General features: G+C 35.7%; 1 protein-coding gene and 1 long non-coding RNA gene across 7 annotated transcripts in view; one reads left to right on the top strand and one right to left on the bottom strand.

Moving 5' to 3' along the window:
- The window catches only part of ZMYND8 (zinc finger MYND-type containing 8), a 109,589-nt gene that overhangs the window by 13,743 nt on the left and 75,699 nt on the right, over positions 1-20,147 (top strand). For 2 of the 6 annotated variants that reach the window (XM_058177534.1, XM_058177529.1), the window contains exon 1: positions 9,121-9,205. The exons of 1 other annotated variant lie outside the window; for it this stretch is intronic. In XM_058177534.1, coding sequence (XP_058033517.1) covers positions 9,192-9,205 — 14 coding nt within the window. In that variant the 5' untranslated portion in view covers positions 9,121-9,191. Of the gene's footprint in view, positions 1-6,279; positions 6,434-9,120; positions 9,206-9,549; positions 9,609-10,197; positions 10,281-20,147 lie in introns of those variants that run through there. 3 more of the 6 variants (XM_058177531.1, XM_058177533.1, XM_058177532.1) reach the window with 3 other exon arrangements.
- Positions 754-8,986, bottom strand: LOC131195544 (uncharacterized). The gene is made up of 4 exons (XR_009154477.1): positions 8,714-8,986; positions 6,224-6,300; positions 4,666-4,764; positions 754-3,052 (listed from the first exon to the last, which is right to left on the bottom strand). It is a non-coding gene; the product is annotated as an uncharacterized LOC131195544 (long non-coding RNA).

Raw genomic sequence — 20,147 nt, 5'->3', positions numbered from 1 at the left:
AATTAATACAGAAAATGTCAAATGTAAAAATAAAACTTCAAAAACTAAAAGTACCTTTTTACTATAGATTGAGTAAAGTGCATTATATTCTTGTACTCATTTTTCTGGGTCAGCAGGCTTGTTGGTATGCCTCAAGTATAAGATACAGGTAGTCCTCAATTTACAACCACAATTGAGCCCCAAATTTTTGTTGCTAAGTGTGACATTTACTAAGTGAATTTTGCCCTATTTTACGACCTTCCTTGCCACAGCTATTAAGTGAGTCACTGCAATTGTTAAATTAGTAAGATGGTTCTTAAGTGACTCTGGCTTTCCCATTGACTTTGTTTGTCAGAAGGTCGCAAACGGTGATCACATGATCCTCAGACACTGCAACGGTCATAAACGCGAGTCAGTTACCAAGTGTCTGAATTTTGATAACATGACCATGGGGATGCTGCAACAGTTGTAAGTGTGAAAACAGTCTTAAGTCACTTTTTTCAGTGCCGTTGTAGCTTCAAACAGTCAGTAAATGAACTATTGTAAGTCAAGGATTATCTATATAATGGTTATCACTACTGCATGTGTAATATGCAAGATATCCTGACAGTAAGGAGAGAACCGTGTCGGTTTGTAGTGACAAAAAATTGAGTCTAGTAGCATCTTTTTCAACTATTAATATTTTTGAAGGAATAGGACTTTGTGGTAAAGCTCCCTTCATGAGATGCATGAGAAACAAGGGAAAATATATTTTATTTAGTACCATACCTTAATCAACTCTTTATTATACAATTTCAATTTCTACTTTGATTATATTTTTATCAGCCATCGTCAAATATGAAACTTGAGTCTTTTTCCAGAAATATTTTTAATGCTTTCTTCTGTGCAAGATATAATTCCTTCTAATTGTATGTTTATATGGTTGGTCAGTATCAGTTTAGAAGTGAAATATGGTAATCTAAAATTATATACTGGTGGTACCACAGTTTCTGTATATTTCGGTAAACATCTAAGATTCATTTAAATTTGTAAATTAAAAATCTGGAAGAGGTCTGCTTCATGGTAAACAGATTCTTGGGAGTAAATGTGTGGATGTAGTTGTGTATGTATAATATGAAAGATGCCTTCTCCACGCTGGAGAAAAGTCTTAATAGGACTGACTTCATGTCACCATAGTTTATTCAACTAACCATTGTTTAAAAATCTTGACTTAGCAGGATACATGTAGCTTTGTTATCTCTCACATAGGCAAGATTGATGCATCGGGTTCTGGTTAGCAGGCCAAAATTTCGGAGGACTTTTTTTCCGAATATGTCTTTTACCTTCATTCTCTGAAGTTGCTCCTTGTTTCCTGGCTCTTACTCCAGATTGAATTATTAAAAATTTGAATAAGTGCTTCTCTCAGTATTTAGGCCCTCAAAATTGTTGGCTTTAGCCACTGGATCCTATTTTAACCATTGCTGGTAAAAAAACAATGACTCAAATTTCTAAGGCCTAAAATTTAACATTTTTTTAAAAAAAGATTCCTATCCACCAAATTCTGAGAAAGAATAGAAAATTCTTTCTTGTCCAGAGAAGGAACAACCTTCTCTGATGAAATATGTGTGGCAGTCTAAGCATACAAATGCCCAGACTTACATACTTGGGTGAAATATTAGAATTCAAGTACACAATGATGGCATTTACATCTTGACATCATTGTAGGTTGCTGCCATTACTACTGAATTATGCGTGTGGAAAAATACCTTCATATTCAGCTGTGAAATTAATGCTTGTGTTGAATTTGGACTACTAGAAGAATTCTGGGATATACTTATTTAAAATGTAAATAATAAAATATAAAATCTTCATTTATTATTATATGGATGTATTGTCCGTGCTTCCTGCCTCCCAAGAAGGAAATAATTTTTGTTCCTGCATAAGGGCAAGAGAGAGCAAATTAAGAAAGGTTGCTACACCTTTTCTTCCAAAAATGATACACTATAGCAGGGGTTGTCAAACTCAAGACCTGGGGGCCGAATCCGGCCTGTGGGGTGTTTAGATCTGGCCCGTGGGGCCACCCTAGAAACAGCAAAGGACTGTTTCTAGGGTGTCTCTGCCAGTGAAAATGGAGTTGTGGCCCTCCCGAGCTCCATTTACACTGGCAGAGGGTGGCAGGAGACCATCACAGCTGAAAATGGAGCTCTGGAGACCATTTTCATTGGCAGAGCACTTGGACCACAACAGATGCCCCTGACACAAGTGATGTCAAGCTGGCCACACCCACCCCGGCCCCCGAGGTCAAACACAACCCTCAATGAAATCGAGTTTGACACCCCTACACTATAGTATCAGAATTTTGTAACTAAGAATTAGTGCCTGAATTTGTTTTCTCCCTCTCTCTTGGCATGATTTTTTTTAATCGCAAGTTTTTAAATGAAAAAAATGGAAACTGCTGTGGGACTGAACAAGTATTATTCATTTAGTAGTAAATGAGTTATCCATTTTACTGCTATATACAAACAAGACTGATCTTATTTCTCAAGGTGATTGACTTATGTGAAGGCTTCTTGGCAGTCTTTGTTTATTCATTGTTGCTCTCTTGTTTTTGAGCCTGGATTGATATAGTATCCTTTATTATTTATTCTTTTATCATTTAAATTACATTCAGTTTTGTATCCATGTCTTTGCTTTGCTTAGAAATTTGACAGAAAAACATAACCTTTTAGAAACAAAAAAGATGGATACTGTTTATATTATCTTTTTGATTTCCCTGATACAAACCTTCAGAAAGTCACTGTAATGTTCGAGAATGTTACCTTTCAAGAAATACATCTTCCCACCTGGATGTTGGTTAAAAATTAGTTTTTTCATTGTGCAAATTAATTATGTCTTGAAGGTAACATATACCAATGTATAGTTTTTCCAGTCGTTCAGTATATATAATTTGATGTTTTTCTCTTACTGATTAGTTTTTGAAATACTGTTTTTTGTCTGTCAACATTGGATGCATATTGTGTTCCCTTCTTTCAGAAACATTCTTCATGTATTCCATCTGGCGTAGTGAACCATCTGCAGCAATTTTCTTGCTATTCTGTAGAATACAAATTTGAACTGTCAAATTTTATGTAACCTTTTTCCCTTTTTTGATATTTTGTTTTCTGTTTATTATGCAATTCTTTCCATTCTGTCTCAGTGTAGCTTAGCCACTATGGCTCTGTCTTTTGAGCCAAGGCCACCATTTCTTGAATGTTTATTTTTATGTGTCAGAGGATAAATGTTATAGGAGGGGATTTCTGATTTGCAGTGCTGGGTCATAAGTCACACACAGATAATTGATGGGTGCTAACGCTAAATTCAGTTTTAAAAAAAAAGACTATTTGCATATCCCTAAATTAAATTGCTGAAATGCAGAAGGCAGGACTGGTTTTTATATTAAGAAGACTATGAGCTGAATTAGACCTGATAATCTGATCAGATTATTGAACCAATAAGTCATAAGTGTGTATATTTTGTATTCAGCTGTGGATTGGTGGAGCTCAGAATTTTAATATAGCAAGAATAGACTGTTCCATTATCAAAAGCATGTGTTGTTTTATAAATGTTATTCCACATTAATACTATGTAGTAGGTGTTGTATTTGAAACTCTCCTTAAAGAGAACAATTGGAAAGGTTTCTAGTTTCTTTATGAGGTTGTGATTGGTATTGTCCTCTTTTTTTATATTCCCCCATACATATCCTTCACTATTCTATTTCTTCAGACAGCTGCTGATTAACATCTCTTACTTTAGTCTATTTCTGCCTTCCTGTTCTCCCTATTTCATTGTTTTTCCTCTCCTTTTTACTCCTCTCCCCACCTAAACAACCACACCCCGGAAAAGCAATTGGCTCAGCCTGCAGTAGGCCATGCATTTTAATTGCCTTTTATTACAGGATAAGATACTTCATTCACTGATTGCAGCAGGGGTTTCTTTTAGCTGCTTTAGTCTGTAGCTTGAACATTTGCTTGCTCTCAGCAACATAATTTTTTCCAACAAAATGGTCCTTTCCTTCCTTTTACTTTCCATTCTTTGAAGCATTCTTTGAGGACATAGCATGCAAGATAATTCCAGATTAGGAAGATCAAGCTCTAAGATTCCTTTCCGCACTTTATTTTTATTAATACTTAAATAACATGTTTACCATAGCAAGATAATTTTCTTACGTTCAAAACAATTCAGATTACCTAAGAGAAGCTCCAATTACTCTGTTTTGCCCATACTTTAGATCCTTTACTTTTAGTTCAGTAAACCATTTTGTTGATTTAAAGAGCAGAACTCTGAGGCCTGATCTCTAGTTATTGCTGCTATTAAATTACTGTCTGATATATGACCAAATCCTCTCTCCAGGGACTGAGTGTGTCACTTTGGCTGAATGCCCAGTCACCATCAGTGCTGTTACAGTCCCAGAGCCAAGACATGTTTCCCACAGAGAATCAACTAGATTTTAGTTGTATTTGTTTGGGAGTGCTGTTCTTGATATGAACAGTATGGAAATAGAATCACCGGCACAATAAAACCCAGCTAGTTTCAACAATGGAATAATTCAATAATTATTCACACATTTGTGCTAAATCATGATTTGCTTTATAGTTTGTTGATTAAGCCACATGGTCACTCAGGTTTTCTGCATTAAACTTAGTTAAGGCATATTATAGTTTGGATTACCTTCAGACCCAGAACATAGAATAGAATAGAATTCTTTATTGGCCAAGTGTGATTGGACACACAAGGAATTTGTCTTAGGTGTATGTGCTCTCAGGGTACCTAAGGAGAATAAAATACATTCATCAAAAATAAAAAGATACAAAACTTAGTGATAGTCAAGGTTCCTATTTTTTTTATTTGTTTCCTAGTACGATTTGATAGGAACTTATGACTAAAGAGGGTTATTTTAAATGCAATTTCTACCCATGGTTTGTACAAAGTAACCATGGTCTGGTCACTCTTCTCAAATAAATAACAGTTTAAGAATGTGAAAGAATGATGGCAGACAGAACCACTTCTGCCATAGTGCCCCAGCTGCTCCTATTTTGCTTCTTCCCCCCTCCCCCATGGGTGAGCAGGAGTTTATTTTTCAAACAAAGGAGCTGGTGAAAGGATTTACTTCCCCCACTCTGAGTTTGGTGGCCCCCAATCCAATTGGGGCCCTGCAGGCTTTTATAGATTGTTGTTGTTTTGAAAGAGAAAAAAAAACCTCCTTAACATTTCAATCAGAAAAGATACCCATTCACTGGAAGATACTTTGATAGTAATGTGAATGTTGGCAATTGTTGCTTGCAATTATCTCCATTCAATTACAAATTACACATTTACAGTATTCCATTATTTCCCCATAAGAATTAAATTGTTATGGATATCATTTTAAAAAAATGTAAGGATGCTTTCATTTTTGTAAATTTACTGGGTTTTTTTATATAAACATAGAGAGGAGATGGATAATTTAACCAGTGATTAAATTTTATAAATTTGATTATAAGCTCCACCGTTATAGCTCTATGTGATTCTTATAGTCATGCAAGAGTAAAAATAACCAAATGAATTGTCCTCTACTTATCTGGGAGGATAAGAAATTAATCAAGAGTAGGTTTTTATATATTATTAATCCAATCAGAATCTTTTTTATTTAAAGTTTGCATTCCAGCTTTTGAACTTCACTCCTTTCAGTAAGCCTCAGAACTCTAGTGAAAAATAAAATAGATCACAGATGCTTAAGACTGGCACATCTCTTCATTACAGTGCAGGATTGTGTTAAAAGGTATCATTCTGGTCACATGCTCTGAGTATTATACCTAGCTCTATATTTCTTTGCTTTGTGGAGTCAAAATTCTTTTATCTTTTTCATAAGCGTCATTTTTCAGAGTGCTCTGCCTTTTCATTTTTACCTTTTTTAAATGTCATGTATTACCAGTACAAGTCCTCAAAGAAATGGTTCTGGAGTATTTCTAAGCTGTACAATTCGTTTAATATATTGGAAAACTGTTACTTTACTTCCTGTTACTCCCTGAGGTGGTGCAATAATGTATCATAGTTCTCTGTTTGTGCTCTCATCTTTATTGCCCACCATTACATTCTTTTTATAGATGCCTATTTATAGGAATATTGTCTTAAATCTGTGTTTGCAGCCTCTCTCTTATAGGAATGTTTCAGTTATCCCTAAGTTTTCCCCAACACACTAGTATACACCTGCACTAAAAAGTAGTAATTTGAACGGAAAGCAGCTTACCTGCACACATGGTAAGTTGACAATGGAATAAGATTGGTTGTGTTGATGATTTACAGGAGTCCAGTCTACTTCATTGCCTGGGAAAAGGAAAAACTGGAGTTCTACCATTTGGACTGGCAAGTTATCAAACTTGGGGGAGGAGCCAGTAATATAATTTAATGATGAAATTCAGAGATCTGGATTCAAATTCCTTCTGAGACATGAAAGCAAGTTAGTATCTATCTATCTGTTTTGAAGAAAAACTTCTCTTAAAAATCAATATACAATCATGAGTAATTTCCTAAAGCCTTTTAATCATTTTTTTTACATCATGCTGGTAAAACAGGAACAAATCTTTTGATAACAAAAAATAATAAGGATTTTAATCTGTATTGTTATTTTAAGTACTGGATTAGCATGTGATTATTGTAAGATTATGTAGTGTGATTATTCTGAGATTACTTAGCATATATGGTGTCTGTATGTGGATGCCATTAGACATGGGAGAACACATGAAAGTGGACATATATTTCAAACATACTTACTAGATTATTTCAGCTTAAAATATGCAGTGTGTTAGAAGCTGTAATATATGAAGCTATTTGTGTTGATTTTAACTTTCAGAAACAAAATATCAGAATTTAGATCATATGCTTTATTTATTCAGCTGTTTCTGCCATTGAATAACATTTCATTGATAAACAGCATTACAGCTTGATTCCTTCCTCTGTTTTGCCTTCGGTGTTGCAATTGTACCAGGTCTTTTTTGTTTGTTTACTGAAATGAACTTTGTGACATTAACACAAGTAGTTTATTATTTGGGCCATTTCTATTATACTCATCAGACAATAGATGGGATTCCATGAATTTGCCTTCTGTTTTTCTCATGCCTTTGGTCTGTACCTACTCTGTTTTATTATGAACAACTTCTTCCTGCTGCATTTCAAAAGGAGAACAAAAAATGTGAAAATGCATTTAGGGTTTTACCAGTCTCTGACGGGAATTTAAAAAATAAAATTTCTTAGTAGAAAGTACAGCAAAATTGTGTATGAAATTAGCATTGGGTTTAACGTATGTATATTAGCTGAAAAACCAGTTTGACAGAAAACATCCAGCTTCTTAATAGTATGAAAATTTCTCTGCAAAGTCTGAAGATGATTGTGATTTCAGGGAACAAACACACACACACACACACAGAGAGAGAGAGAGAGAGAGAGAGAGAGAGAGAGAGAGAGTGAGGGAGAGAGAGTGCCTCATGATAGCCTTTGATTTGGATTATCTTTGCTTTGGATTATGAAGACTATCCAGGGTTTCCTTCTATGTGTATTCATCATACCACTTGCTGTAGAAATTTACAGTAGACTAAATTTAGAGTAATTTATCTAGCTTTTATTGTTATTATGAACAAGAATTTTAGAAAGGCATTAAGAACCTTATTTTGGTTGGTAGCCTTACTGATTTCAAGGCCCAGTCTTAACTGGATCCTTCCCTCTGTTGTTACATATTACAGTATAGTATCATAAAAATAAAGATGTGAAGAGGAAAATGTGTTAGATATGTTTGCCATCTTGAGTTATTTGTAAAAATAATAAAGGTGGGATATAAATAAATATCCATTTGGGACATTCATTCAGATCTTTACTTTTTCATACTGTTTGTGGCCAACTTTTCTTTTAGTCTGTTTCTTCGTCTATATATTGCTGTTTGCGTTTTGTTACCATGCACTTCTACGTACATTATAATTTTAATTACCTTTATAGTTTTTCTTTACCTGTATTTGTAAATATAACCAAAAGTCAACACAAATGTACATGTTTTTTCCCCTGAAGTTTAGAAGTGTTCATGGCCTGTTGTAAATAAGCTGAAATACGAGGTGCTTGAGAAAACTAAAATATCTCAATGTTTCTGTTTGCTTAAGAAATGGCCACAGTTCAAAATTATCTTCCTCCCTTCTTTTTTCTTATCTTCGTTTAACAACTAGGTGAAATTTGCTAACTTTACATTATATACTTCATTGTCCTTCCCTGTGTGAAAAGAGCTCTGGTATTTTTCCACACGCTGAAAACCGGCTCTTCATAAGGCCTGTTCTTAAAAAGAGCTGAATGTGATAGGGTTAATGGTTATAAAGCTGCAGCAGACTAAGAACCAGGCGAGATTGTTGTTTAAATAGCAACTTCAGAAGACTAAAGGATAAGGGAAATTTGTGAAAACACCAGACACTATGCTACTGAAAAATGTAGCTATTTTCTGCAAAATGTAGCTATTTTCTGCATCTATTCTGTTAGGAAGACAGCACTGCAAGTGATTAGGAAAAGAGTTCCCATTTCAATTCAGTGCATACGTGTGGGGGTTAAAATCCACAGTGTGAATTCTCACAGTTCACCAGTCTTATAAATGTATTTGGAACAATCAAATGGGCTTTTTGAGAAACACAGATCTTAGATAACTATCGCACATAACTGCATGCATTGAGTTGCATATGTGTATTGTTTCAAAACATTTTTCACTTACTATCGGGAGAGTCTTGTTTTCTTTCTGAATTGCTTCTAGAGGACAGCTTTTGTGACCTGAGAAATCCTGCAGATTATTAAAGCTTCAAGCAAAAGCAACAGATGTGGTTTGAGAGAGTCTTTTAGTCTGCCGCTTGATGTTCACTTTGTTCTGTCTGAAAATCTGTTTTCTGCAAGGAATTTGTGTTCGGATGGCTTTCTTTTTAAGTTTCTTTTGCTAAAACAGGCCTAGTTTAGCCTGTGTCTTCTCTGTGCACAGGATGGCTCCTGCTTGCCAGAGCTGCACAAAGATAATCGCTCAGGAAGTGTTTCAGCCAATCCCCTGAAGCTTTACATTCAGATTTTCCAAAGTAGCCAATCCAGGATTAGCTTTTATTAGGGAGACAGATCATCAAGCTGAAGTGCCAAGCCCTTTCTGTCTGAGTACTGAGAGCCTGTCCTCCATGTTTTATAAGTATTGACATAACACTGTGTTAACAATGCATCCACAGAGGTAAGCTTTACTTTTTTACATTTTTTTCTCTGAAACCTATGAGTTGTGGCTTAACAGTGTGATTCTCTGTGATCTGTTGCGCAAAACTCACCCCACAGCACTTTATTAAGTTGAAAATGTTTAAAATTGCTTTCTTGGGTCACATGGTTTAGTAGCCATTAGCCATAGTTTTATTTTACAGACTGGCAAAACGTTTGCATACATATTCTTCACAAGGGGATGGTGGTTTTAGAGTTTTTCAAGGTACTGCTCTTCCAAAGCAGCTTTCTGTGTCTGAGCAGTTTGCCTGCACTATTGTCTGTTGTGTCACATGCCTGCTGAAGAGAAAATGGAAGCTAGGGAGCAGATGCATTTAACTGCCCTACAGGGAGACAAGCAGGGATAATGGCAGACAGCAGAACAGGCAAGTTTACCTTTTCAAACAGTAAAAATAAGAGCTAATCTTAAATTACCCCTGATAAAATATAGGATTTTTAGCCACTGAGCCTGCAGTAAATAGTAATAATGGCAGATTGCAGATACTGGGCCTAAGTAGTGGAGTGCTGTTGCATCATGTTTTTGTGCAGTTTTGCATTTAACTTAAAATGGATACTTTTTCTTACAGGAGGATTGTAGAAGCAGGGTGCGTGTATTTTTCTGGGAGAAGTATATTCCTTTAAAACTGTCTCTTTAAAAATGATTTTTCTTATTGTAGGTTTCAGAAATAGTTAAGGTCTAGGTCTGAAACTATCAGACATAGCTAGGCATCTGTTTCAGTTCCTTATCTATTTAAAGACATCACTTTTTTGAACTATTATCTACCTTTTCTGTAATACAAAAAACCTAATGGACTTCTTAACTGCTTTTTTTTCTTTTGCAATGTAACAGGCTGAGTTCTCTGAGGTGGAGTGATAAAAAATCATGTGTGGTTCATGAGAGTATTACATGTTCATTTTTTTCTCTTCTTTTGGGGTTTTTCTGGTTTTTGGCATGATGCTACGTAATTATTTCAAAAATTTCCTTTTGGTCAATCCCAAATCTGCCAGCTTGTTGTATCTTATTTATTGGGAAAATGAGATGGTTGCTTGAATGTTTGGTAAGTAAACTTGTCTGCTATTCTCTGATCAATTTAAGTAGTTTTTAATCTTTTGGTTTTAACAGGATAAATGTAAATACATCCAGGAGATTTTTTTTCTTTTGCTAATTAACTAAACTAAATGTTACTAGTTTTTTTTCCAAAATTCTATTAAAAACTGTGTGCTAATTTGAATTTGAATTTTTTCACAATATTCTGTTATACTTGAAATATAAACTTCCTGTTTTCTTCTGAGAACAACATTCTGCTTATTCTTTGTTCACAGAGGCTTTTAATTAATGCATTTGCTGATTAAACCCAATTCATACTTCCTCTGGCTTTTGAGTGATGAATGTGCTAGTTTTCAGCAAAGTAATCTTGCTACATTGTTATATGGTTATCCTACAGTTACCCTATGCTTTTTTTATTACCTTATATAATCCAGCATGACATTTGGTTTTAGAATCACTTCAGTTACTGATGTTTAAAATCTAAAACTAAGGTATTTTATATGCATGTCTCATCTAACAGTTTTGCAGTAAACATTTTGTCACAACATTGCAGATTGTGCTGTATATTAAATTTGTGTCCCATTTTGTAGCAATCCAGTTTATGCTCTGGCACAAATAAGTCTTGAGAAATAATTCCTTGTCACAGCTTATTCAGGGGTATCATGGACTTGATAAACTATCCCTTTTGCTATTGTCTTTATCCCAGGTTTGTGGCTGGTTTTAAAATGAATCCTTCAAATCATTAAAAATGCCTAATCACTGTATTTCCTCTCCCCTCCCCCTGCAATCTGTTTCTGGAGGAGTTAAAGTTACTTACCCAGTTTTTCTGTTATAGAACTGATTAGTATATATAAATGGTACCAAGATATAGCTTAGAAATACATTTTACTGCTTTGGTTGTCAAAATTGTGGCCAGACATACAGTATTTGCAGACGTGCATTACACATTAGCAGCTGGGTGTGGAATCTTAACATTAGAAAATACTGTCTTATGAAGAAACAGGAGAAAAGTGAGCTGAACTCAGAATGCTTGAATTAAAATGGCTCCCTTAGGTTTTGTTGAAGAAAGATGTGTCTCAAGATCTGCATCTCCAGAGCTATTGCTGACAAAGAAAAGCCTATTTGCATGGACTATCCTTGTGCACATAATGAAACACAGCATCATAAATTCCCCGAAGTTCACCCCTTTAAATTATTTGAATACTAATTCTTTCTTAGTTCACAAAATATAAATGTCTGCATTGCAGCAAGATGTTTGAGGCAAGGAGAGACAGCAGTGTTGTTCCCGGATCAGCCCAATCATGTTGCTTTGTTGAAAGCCTGACCAATAAAAACAGAATAGGTTAAAGATTGACAGATATTATAGCAAGGCTGAGAAAGGCCTTCCAGAAATTTCTCCCATCTTTGTTCCATTTTAAGTACAGTACAGAAACTGAGCCAAGCTCAAGTATTCCATAATTTGTATGCTTTTACCAAATGCCTTAATCACATTTGATTTCTTATGGTATGTCACATTTAAGAATGGTATGCAAAGAATCCCACTCTGCTTTAAGCAAGATGATGCAGGTTTCCTTTACCAAGTGTGACTATATAATTAGATGAACACTTACTCTCCTGTCCTAACAGAATTGAACTAGAACATTTGAATATTGATTGTAACTTCACTGAATAACACAGCTGAATTAGGCTCCTTTGAAATAATTATTTTGGTACAACATTCCAGTTTATTTATTTTGGTCAACATAAACTCAATTTACCATTATGATTTAGCCCTTAGTCTCTTTTTAAATTAAATATTCCAATAACATAGCACAGAAAGCAACATGTATACTCATTAAAACAAAAATGTGTTAAAATGCACATGCCTTTCAATCTGTGTGTAGATTATTTGAGAACCAATAGAAATAGGTAAAATAACTTGCATTTCTAGAAAGTTTTTCACAGTATTTAGCCACTCTTGAAAAGGAAACAGTGCTGTGACCTTCAAAACAAATATCCTCCTCCCTCCCTCCCTCCCTCATACGAATGCTTGCACACACACACACACACACACACACACACACACACACACACACACACTGTTGGTTTTGGAAGAACATTTTAGAAGATTCTGACACATTTTCACTACAAATACTGTTTGTAAATTTGGCGTCATTCTGTATAATCTTTTTTTTACACATCAGTTCTCTTTTTATTGTAAGATAACCCAGGTTGCAGTGTTTGGTGAACACAGATACTTGTGTGTGTGTGTGTGTGTGCATGTGTTTGTGTGTATGTATGCATGTTGTGTTGTGTGTATGTATAGAAATAAAATCTCGTTAACATCTACCATTCAATATCACTTTTGTGCCTCTTCAATAAAGGGACTACGTTTGTTTTATACTTGGCAAGAAATTCAACTTACTGTAAAGCAGGTGCCACCTTGTAGGCATGTAAGTAAGTGGTAAATAGTCAGTGCCCTGGAGTATGTTGGGCGAAGAGTGACAGCTTAAAATCCTACATAGCAGCTCAGCATTATGGGACAGTTTAGTAGTATCAATTATAATAGGTAATCAGATTAGCCATTGGGAGTGAGGGATTCAGAATTTTATCTCTTCTGCAGACTGTGCTACATACCACAGATTTTAATACCTTTTGCTACAAACTATTAACAATATTAAGAACCAACCCTAGGAATTATAGTATTTCAGACATTTATTTAAAACATGAAGCTTTAAGGTAACATTTATGAAACTAGCTAAAATTGGTTACAAAGACAGAAGTTTTGTTAAACAAGCTATATTTTGGTATTGTGCAATTCCTTTCTGTGAAAACATTTGATTTAAACACTCCACTTTCTCCAGGGATTGAAGTGTTGCTATTTTGTTAGCCAAGTGTTGATACATAATTGCCTGATGAATTCTAATGATTCTGAACATTATTGTACATTTCTTATATTTAAAAAAATGGATGACTTAATTTATCATGTCGCATTTAGTTCCTTTACTTTCACCAGATTAGTAGTTATTTTTAATCTTAAAATACATTAGGCTTTGCAAGGTAATTGGAAGAAGAATCAGTTCTTAGAATCTAAGGATTTCCTTAATAAATTAGTCTTGGGCATTTTAGTTTCCTATTTAGGGGTATTTTATCATTGTGTAGTGTTTTTATTTTGCTATTTAACTATTTTAAAAATCTTATTGCTTAAAAAAGGTCATAGTTATTGAATAAATTGCTACCATTTTAGCCTCTGTATAGGAATGAGGCAATGCAGTGCTGTCAGACGCCATTTTAAGAATCCTGCATAAATAGCATAGCTACCGATGAGTAAGAGACTGTTATAGGTGAGTGCTTATACACAGATGCTCTTTATTCAGTTATGACAAGCAAAATAATATCTCAATTTTATGAAATGCAGTTTTAAACATTTTATTATATGCTTGCTACTTGTACTGTAGAAGCATCAGTTATTTTGAAGATAATATTGAAGTATAGGTCTTACAGTGTTGAGTGTTGTTTTTATTTAAAAAAGATTTTGCCCAAATGTATTTGTCTTTGATAATAATTTATTCCATTACGGAGTCTACATTATGGCCAGTATTGTCTGGTTGTTTTCTATCATTGGATTTCTTATCTAAATGTCAAGTGTAGCAGTTCATTTACAACTTTTTCTCTTTATAGATAGGTTAGGTAAAAGCATAGGTGTTTCTTCATTTATCCATATGTTAAGTACTGTAATGATGTCGCAGTAAAGAGTTGTCCTTATCATACAGTATTTTATTTGTGAAAAATGCAATGTTTTTTTTTAAAAAAGCAAACCATAATTCCTTACCAATAAATAATAGTTATGTAAAATATACACTACAAACATTTTTGATAGTTGGGTTCATTTGTATCATTTAGTACTTAGATGTCATCTGAAAAAGGGTATGGCAAACTTTTATTTAGCAAAGCTCTAAAGTCTTTGTGCAAAAATTTGTTTCATTCTTAAGATGTGAGGCTTTGGAGGATTTTTTTTTTACTCTACTTGATAAATTCAGAGATAAGTTGGGGGGTAAATATAATTTCAAGTCACTTCATATTGTATTTGGCAAAGATTTACTAATATAAACATTTATATATGCCTTCTCAAGAAAATAATACAGTATCAGAAAACAAAGTAAATGTTCTTTGTTATAATATATGTATTATAGGTATTGTCTACCAGATTTAATAGTATATATGTACAATCCCAAATAATTACTTTCTTAACTGCATTTTAAAGGAAACCGTAAAAAGATTATTACAATGAATTGGAAGAAAAACTATTCAATGCAGGAGATATCAAGATGCTGCACTTTGATCCTTTAATCCTTGTTATCTTTTAATATTTACTTTCTACTAAGAAAAGGTATTGCAAATAATATTAAAGTGCAGCTGTTTATGAAGTGTTTCTTTGCCTTATTATCTTTTGGGGATATATTTAAACAGATTATAAATAAATTGTGGTGGGATGGAAACCCACCTGAAATCTACTGAATCTAGAAATAAAAAGTTATCCTAAAATACTAATCTTCTGCAGGAATATCCTGAATTTCCATCTTTCATTGCCATCAGCAAAAGTATAAAGCAGCTCAGTATATAGTTTGGTAGTTTAGGGAGAAACAACAGTTTTATTGAATTTTTGACATTCTTCAAAAATAAAATAACAGTACTATTTTCCTACTTTTTTCTGATATTTCAAAATATTTTCACATTGTTTCTAAATTTAAAATTTTACTTCAGATTTATCGAATTTTCTAAGAAAATTATTTTGATCCATAAAATCTTAATTATAGAATTTCCCATTGACAGCTTCATACAGGACACAGGAAAACAGCTTTATATCCTTGTGGAACTCTTTTATTGCATATATTGCTCAACATATTGCTCAACACAATGTTTTTAGGTTTGAACTTTGCTTTTCAAATGCTTTAACATTTTGGAAATTTCTTTAATTGGAAAGAATAAATTACAAAACTATGTTTGAAAACCTGTGCAATGCACGAGTTATACATACCTTAATTTCTGTTTCTTTTCTCTCTAAACAAAAAGCCAATATTTGTTTACCACAGTCAAAATGCAAGTTTTACCTAGCCTTAAAAACTATGTAATAAACAACATGTTACATACTGTTCAGTTACAATGTGGCATACTGGAAGAAACATTTAATTCCAGAGTATCTTGCTCAAAAGAAAAAGGTATTTCTCTATTTCTCTCTCCATTCTATTGCATCTCATCCCGTGTTCCATTCTACATGTTTTTTAAAAGTTCTTTGATCTGATTTGGAATAATAATATAGATAATCCTTTCTCACTCCTCTGGGTGGTATGTGTTTCCACAATCTCAGGTTCTGTACCAGATGCTTGAAAGTTTGAGGGTCCTCTGCAGTATCCTAGCATTGCACACTTCTGGAGAGACAGCTTTGGATGTTATTCTTGGAACCTGTTGGAGCCATTGTCCCAGCTTTGGAATCACTTTGACCTTTACTTTCCACGTCCTTTCTAGTTCCTCTGTTAGGCCCTGATACTTCTCCAGCTTTTCATACTTTTTTCTTCCTAATATTGCTGTCACTCGGCAGTTCTTCTGCTGCTTCTTTCTACCATGCTGTCTAGTTGATTGCCTGGTACCTGCCTGGATCTGTCCGTCTGGATTTGGAAGTCTCACAGGAACATAGTCCTCTTATTCTCCACGGCCTTCTGAATCTCCCATCTGACTTGGGGGTTCCTGTACATACGTTCCTGTATACAATGTCAGCTACTTGGTTATGTCATTTCAGTAAATGCTGTTCCTGCCTGTATCTTATAAACTGCCTCTATGTGTTGGACTGTCTCTGAGGCTTCTCTATACAGTCTACGCCTTTGATTCAATTTTGTGTGGTAGATTTCTGCTTCGATGGATCTGGTGCTTAGTGCCTGTTCTTGGGCTGCTATAATCAGTGCCTCAGCATCTTTCAGTCCAACCCAGTCCAGGGTTTCCTAATGTTGACTACCTCAGCTGTCTGAGCTACATGCAATACAGGGTCTTGTCTTCCCATGGCACTTTTCTGCTTGATCTTCCTCCCATGTCTGCTGCTGTTGCAGACATTCTCTCAGCAACTCATCTTCTGGCTGAAGTGCTATTTCTGGGAGGTGGAAACCTCCACACCTTGTGGGGAGCTTCTGAGTCTTCACATCCGCATTCATGTCTCCCTATGGCCAGCTCACTGTATAGGCAGGGTATCTGATAGCTCGTAGGGCAATAGGGCATGCATGTTGATGGTGTGGATCTTATTCTTCCCATTGACTGACTCTTCAGGAATTATTTTATCCTTGTTGGTACTTGAATGTTGCTGTGTTCTTTGTGACTATGGGATACCAAGGTACTTGTAGCTACCAGCAGGCCACATAATGTCTGCTATGTAGCCTGTTGATAGTTTCATTCCATCAGCCTTATTTCCAGTGCCTCTTTTGTATACCGCCCAGTTACAATTCTTCAATCCAAATGACATCCTAATGTCCCCACTGACTCAGGCAAGTTGATGCCTCATTCACTCTTAGCATACAGCAGGGGTGTCAGACTCCTGGCCGATGGGCTGGATGTGTCATGCGCTGGCCATGCCCACAACCATTTTAGTGAAGGGGGGGAAGTCACGATACGTCACGTGACACTGCCATGCCGATGCAAGTTGACACCCCTGACATACAGCTTGAAATCAACCTGCCAGGACCTTCCATGTTGTGAGGTAGGTTATTTGAATAGTAGTGTTCGCTTACAAGGTTCTTTCATTAACAGCACTGTTTTTCTTTGTGTTTGCCAGTTTGGGTGGGAATCCTGCTGCTAGCAGCTGATTCGTCTGTGCTGCTAGGCATTCATGCAGTGCTGTTGGTTTTTTTAATAAGGGCAGATCTTGTCTGGGCCCAATACTATCCAACTCTTAATGTTTTTGACTTGCTGTTAGATATCTGCCATTATGATGGTGATTGGTTCCTGTTCTAGGATAGTACTGTGGTCTCTCTCAGGTCTTGCAGCCACTTTGCACTGTTGTTATGTGTTGTCTCTTTTTCCCATACATTCTTCTAATACTGTTCAGTTTCTCTTCTGTTGTTACTGTGTTGTAACACTGCAGTTGGGAGTACAACTTGGAAGGTTCTTTGGAGAATAGGGCATTTAACTTCTTAACCACTGCTTCTCTAGTGTGTCTCCTTAGCCTGATAGTCAGTGCTATAAGCCTTTGTTTAGCAATCTCCCTGGTTTCAGATAGGGTCAGGACCTTCTTTTTTTTTTCATTATCAAGGCTTGTCCTTAATCTTTACACCATTCTATAGTAGTTCTACCAGCTGACTAACTTCTCTCCAAGTTGCCCTGATTTTAGTCTTCAATCCCATTTTCCAAGGGGATTATGCTCTGCTGTTCTTCTGGTTGTGTAACCAAACATCTCCCCATGATTATAGCAACTGTAGCATATATCGGGTCATTGCATTGATTTATAGTGGTAGTAGGGATTGCTGTGAGGGTTCTTCTGGCATCTTCAGGAGTACTTTCTGATGGTACATTGCTGCTGAGCCCAGGTAATTGATCTTGAGTGTTGAAGGGCTAGTTTATTCATTGTCTTATGCCATAACCAGCTGCTGTGCTCTGTAATGGAGGGAGTGGCAGTGACGTTCCAGCTTCAGCTGTTGGCTGCATATCCAGTTGTTCTTCCAGGTCTTCTTGAGTCTGGGATATAATGTGTAGTCTGCCTATCTCCAGTGGTGAGAGCAGCTTCCTCTTTAATAGAAGAGAATATTTGTAGCTCAGGGTTGAGTCCTTGGTGCTCTCTGATTGTTTTCTTACAGCTGTCTCATTACCAAACTAGGTAACATCAGTGCTAGTAGGGAGTGAGGTTTGCTCTCATTTTATATTTATAGGTAGTCCTCGACTTACAACCATTTGTTTAGTGACCATTTCAAGTTACAATGGCATTGAAAAAAGTGACTTCTTACATGCATGGTTGTTACAGCATCCCCATGTGGTCATGTGATTAAATTTCTGGCGCTTGACAAGTAGCATGTATTTATGACCGTTGCACTGTCCTTGGGTCATGTGAGCACCATTTGTGATCTTCCAGCAAGCAATAAGTCAGTGAGGGAAGCCAAGTTTGTTTAATAACCACATGACTCACTTAACAACTGCAGTGATTTGTTTAACAACTATGGCAAAAAGGTCATGAAATGGGTTACAACTCACATAGCAGTGGAATTTTGGTCTCAATTGTCATAAGTTGAGGACTGTCTGTAGTAGCTTGTCTGTCAGTGTTGGTGGAAGTGTTTTCATAGTTCCTTAATTGGGCTGTTGTTTACCGTTAGGTTGTTCAGCAGTTCATTGGGGTATTTGCTTCTTGATTATTGGTCTGCTGTTAATTTTGGTGTTCATTTCTGCTCCTCTGGTATTGATTGCTGGTGTTTTGGCCTTTTTTGTTTTCTTTTTGACTTTTTAATTGTCTTTTTTGAATGGTATGTTTGTTGTTTATCTCTATGTGTTTGTTGATGGGCAATTTGGCTGAGTGCCAGGCTTCCAGGAATTTTCTAGCATTTTTTGGATTTGGCTTGTCCAGGGATCATAGTTTTTTAGTTAAAACTATATTTAAATCTGTCCATGTGTTGTGACATTAAGGAGTTTTCATCATGTCTTCTGACTGCTAGTTGGTGTTCCTACATTTGTTATGCTAGTTTCTGCTTGTTTGTCTTACATAGTGGCTGTTGCATTCCTTACACTATATGTTGTAGATGACTTTCATTTTTTGTTCTGGGGCTGCGGAGACTTTTGGTTTACTTGGGATGTTTTGGAGGACTTTAACTGATTTGCGTGCTATGGTACTATGATGATGCCACTAATAGTCGGTGGTTTCTGAGAAGTTTTTAATATATGGCAGTGTTATCTTTTTCACAGCTTGCATTAGTTGTGCTATATTGAATTGAATGGTTAGGTACAATTTGATAAGGTTAGGTGGATATCTATTTTGTTGGAAGATGTTGTGCAGATGATCTATTTCTTTTTCTGATGTTCAGGGTTCCTGCAGTAGTGGAGCACCTGATTGGTATGGGTAGTTTTACTATAGACTTGTGTTTCTAATTTGCCATCACTGCCTCTGCTGATGAGGATATCCAGGAAGGGTAGTGTATTGTTATTTTCTTCTTCCTTTGTGAATTTTTATTCCTTTGAATATGATGTTGATGGTTTTATATGTGTTCTCTAGTTGGTTCTTTTATTATGAGAAATATGTTATCTGCTCCATACTTTAGGTTGTATGTATGGGAGTGCTACTGATTTCAAGCATTGCATTATGGTCTTTGTTATTAATCCTGAAAATGGTGATCCCATGGATTTTCCTTTGATTTCTGGATATAGTTGTCCATTGAACTGAAAGTACATAGTTGGGCAAAGATTGATAAGATCCGTGATTCTGGGTATTTAAATCTTGATGTATTTGGTTAGGTCTGTTGTGTTGTGTAGTAGTGCTGTTACGGATTCTTTGACTAAATCTGGGTCTGTGGATGTAAAAAGTGCTGTGACATCAAGTGAGACTCTGATTTCATCTTTATCTGTTGTCACAGCTTTGATTCTTTGGAGACACAACAGTGTTGATTATTTGCTTCCCTCTCTGAGGTGTCCAGACTTTTTTTGTTAATTCTTTGATGATGTTGTAGGTTGGGGTCCATGATAACGATACATTTGGATGAAGAGGTATATCTGGCTTGTGCATTTTGGGGCATCCATGGAAGCATGGGAGGACAGGTCCACTACTTTTCCTCTGCCCCTGGTCATTGGTGATTTTACCTTCTTTGGTGAGGTTGCTGAGAATTCTCTTAATTCAGTTCTCTATAGTTTTTGCATTGGATTTGTGTTCAGTGGGATGTTT

This window comes from Ahaetulla prasina, chromosome 3, assembly GCF_028640845.1.
Source record: "Ahaetulla prasina isolate Xishuangbanna chromosome 3, ASM2864084v1, whole genome shotgun sequence".
NCBI classification, from domain to species: Eukaryota; Metazoa; Chordata; class Lepidosauria; order Squamata; family Colubridae; genus Ahaetulla; species Ahaetulla prasina.
The sequence above is the reverse complement of the archived record's forward strand: the minus strand, read 5'-3'. Positions and strand labels throughout refer to the sequence as shown.